At 37.7% G+C, this 2,771-nt stretch overlaps 1 protein-coding gene across 1 annotated transcript in view; it reads right to left on the reverse strand.

The window, feature by feature from the left end:
• LOC102497264 (transmembrane gamma-carboxyglutamic acid protein 1-like) overlaps positions 1 to 2,771 on the reverse strand; it is a 95,772-nt gene that overhangs the window by 11,258 nt on the left and 81,743 nt on the right. The window contains exon 3 of the mRNA XM_014583702.2: positions 2,342 to 2,502. Coding sequence (XP_014439188.1) covers positions 2,342 to 2,502 — 161 coding nt within the window. The remainder of the gene's footprint in view (positions 1 to 2,341; positions 2,503 to 2,771) is intronic.

A 2,771-nucleotide genomic window follows, 5' to 3' on the forward strand; every position in this document is an offset into this window, starting at 1 on the left:
AAAAAAAAAAAAAGACATTAAGGAGAAAAATAGAGAGGTAAGACATTTATGGGACAAAGAAATGAGTTATTATCTGTTGATGATAAAGGGTATAATATCCACAACTGGACCGATGAGAAATGTATTCATGTTGGCACATTCACTTTACAAGCTAAGTGACATATGTAATTGGATATATAAAACAAATTAAAATTAATTTTTTCTTTTTAAAAAAAGCATATGAAAAAAGGTTCAACATCTCTTATAAGGGAAATGCAAATCAAAATGACAATGAAGTATCACCTAACCTCAGTCAGAATGGCTATGACAAAAAAAAACAAAAAACAAAAAACAAGTGATGACAAGGCTGGGTAGTTGTAAAGGGAACCTCCCTGCAGTTGGCAGGAATGTAATGTAGTACAGCCATTGCAGAAAACAATATGGAGGTTCATCAAAGATTTACAAATAGAACTACCACGACATAATAATCCCAGTTCCGGGTATTTACCCAAAGGACAGGAAATCAGCCAGAAAGATACTTGCACATCAAAGTTTATTGCAGCACTGTTTACTTTCTTTCTTTCTTTTTTTGCATGCCAGAGAGAGAGAGAGGAAGTGAGAAATCATCCCCTGGAGAGACAGTCATTTTACAATTCCTTTTTCTCCATTATCTTCATGTAATTTTGAGCACATACACATACACAGCCAGTGTGATTCTTCAAGTCACTAGGTCCAGTCCTTGAACTGCAGTCGGCCATTTAGAGTTCAGTGCTTTAGCCACCATGCCACCTGGTGGCCCTGCAGAAATGTTTCAATAGCTAAGATATGGAATTGATCTAAGTGTCCAACAACTGATGACTAGATATTAAAAAATATGTGCATATATACACAACAGAATGCTAATCAGCTATAAAGAACAATGAGATCCTGTTTTTCAATACAAAGTCATTAAATCTATATGATGTATGCTAAGTAAAATAAGCCAAACTATGAAAGACAAACACTACGTCCTCACTCAATATATATCGAATATCTGCACTCTATGGCAGAAATGTAACCAATTAAAGATAAAAATAACAACTATAGATACCAGAAACTGCACAGGGGGTGGGGAAGTAGGAGGGGCTAAGGAAAAGCTTTTAACAAATACAGGAATGCAGGTAGCAGGGCAAATGGGCTATGGAATGGCATACCACAATGTATATGTATGGATACACACACACACACACACACACACACACACACATCAAATAAGGTTTGGCAACAATGAAGCTCACAGTTTATTTATAAACTGATTTTGCTTCTGCTGTGCACACTGGAATCTTTGTGTCCTTCTTTGAGTTCCTTCCTCTTAGCCCTGGGCCTTTTTGTAATGAAAGTTCACACACCGTTTCTTTAAAATTTCTGTTCCTAATGCTCCCAGAGGGACATATTTAAAGTCTCTCTAGTACATTGGACATCACTTGTTTAGTATCTATTGTTAGTTTCATGGTGCGGAGGACTGGATCTTTGTACAGTAGCTACCTGTGCTAACGTGAGTCCCAGCTCTGAAGCACTTCTACAGAAGTTATACCCCTGCCTTGTTCTTTCCCATCCCTGCTCTCCTTGAATGGCGTGGAATATAGAGTAAAGAGAGATGAAGAGGAGGATTTTTATGGAGTGGTGAGAGAAGTCTAGATATGTCTTTTCTTTAGTATGAGAAATAAAATGTTATAAAACACTATCAACATCCATTAGCTTTCTTCATACTTTCTGATTAGGCAAAGTCACAATGTTTTTGTTTGTTTGTTTGTTTTATTGTTTTTTTGAGAAGTTTTTGCTATAGGGCGCATGCGCTCACCAGAAAGACAGAGGGAGACAGACAGAAAGCGAGAAATCACCCCCCAGGGGGGATGGCCACGCCACAATCCCTTCTCCTCCATTCTCCTCTTGGGATCTTGGGCATGCATACACACGCACCCGGCATGAGTTTAAGCTACCAAGTTTGGGACTCAAACCACAGTCGACTACATGGAAGTCCAGCAACATAGCCATCACGCCATCTGCTGATCCTGGCAAAGTCATAATGTTATCTATAACTCATATGAAACAAATATCCACCCCCTTCCCAAGATGATAAAGCTTATTCTTGCCTAGTTTTATAGAAATAGGACTTCAGGGATAGACCAACACAAAGGAAACTGAACGTAGTTCTCCAACCCTCAGAATATTATAAATTACCTGCCCCTTTCAGAGTTCTTCACAAGGGTAATTTTTAAATGATAGCATGAAAACACTTCAGCAATGTAGGTTTCAAATATATATCAAAACAGTTAGGTAAATCTGAAAGAATGTTTTTATTTCATATTGTCAGTATACTTACAGTTTTTTCATTATTTTCAAAAGCTTCTCTTGCTTCTTCAAATGTGCAGACTTCTTCTTTGCACTCACGCTCAATATTGCCCTGTCTGATTTCTTCAAAAAGTCCATTAGCTCTTCGGTAGCGTTTTAATACTGAATTGGCTTTTTCTCCCGTGAGGAAAACTAAAAAGAGATATAATAATGAGCACAAAAATATAATAACAAACCTATGTCGGAAGTCAGTATACAAGTTGAAAACTGCTAGGTGCTCTTTAGAAAATGCAGCCAACATCCTAAACCTCTTTCAGTGAATCAGCACTCAAGTAACACTTAGCCCCAAACCACTGCTTCTGCTGTTGTCCTCATCATGTGAGTGTATCCTGTCAAGAGCAGTTGCCCTGGGCAGGGATAGTGACATAATTAATTATGTTATATTCAGACTTTAACACATT

Source organism: Tupaia chinensis, unplaced genomic scaffold (genome assembly GCF_000334495.1).
Source record: "Tupaia chinensis unplaced genomic scaffold, TupChi_1.0 Scaffold144599_1, whole genome shotgun sequence".
NCBI classification, from domain to species: Eukaryota; Metazoa; Chordata; class Mammalia; order Scandentia; family Tupaiidae; genus Tupaia; species Tupaia belangeri.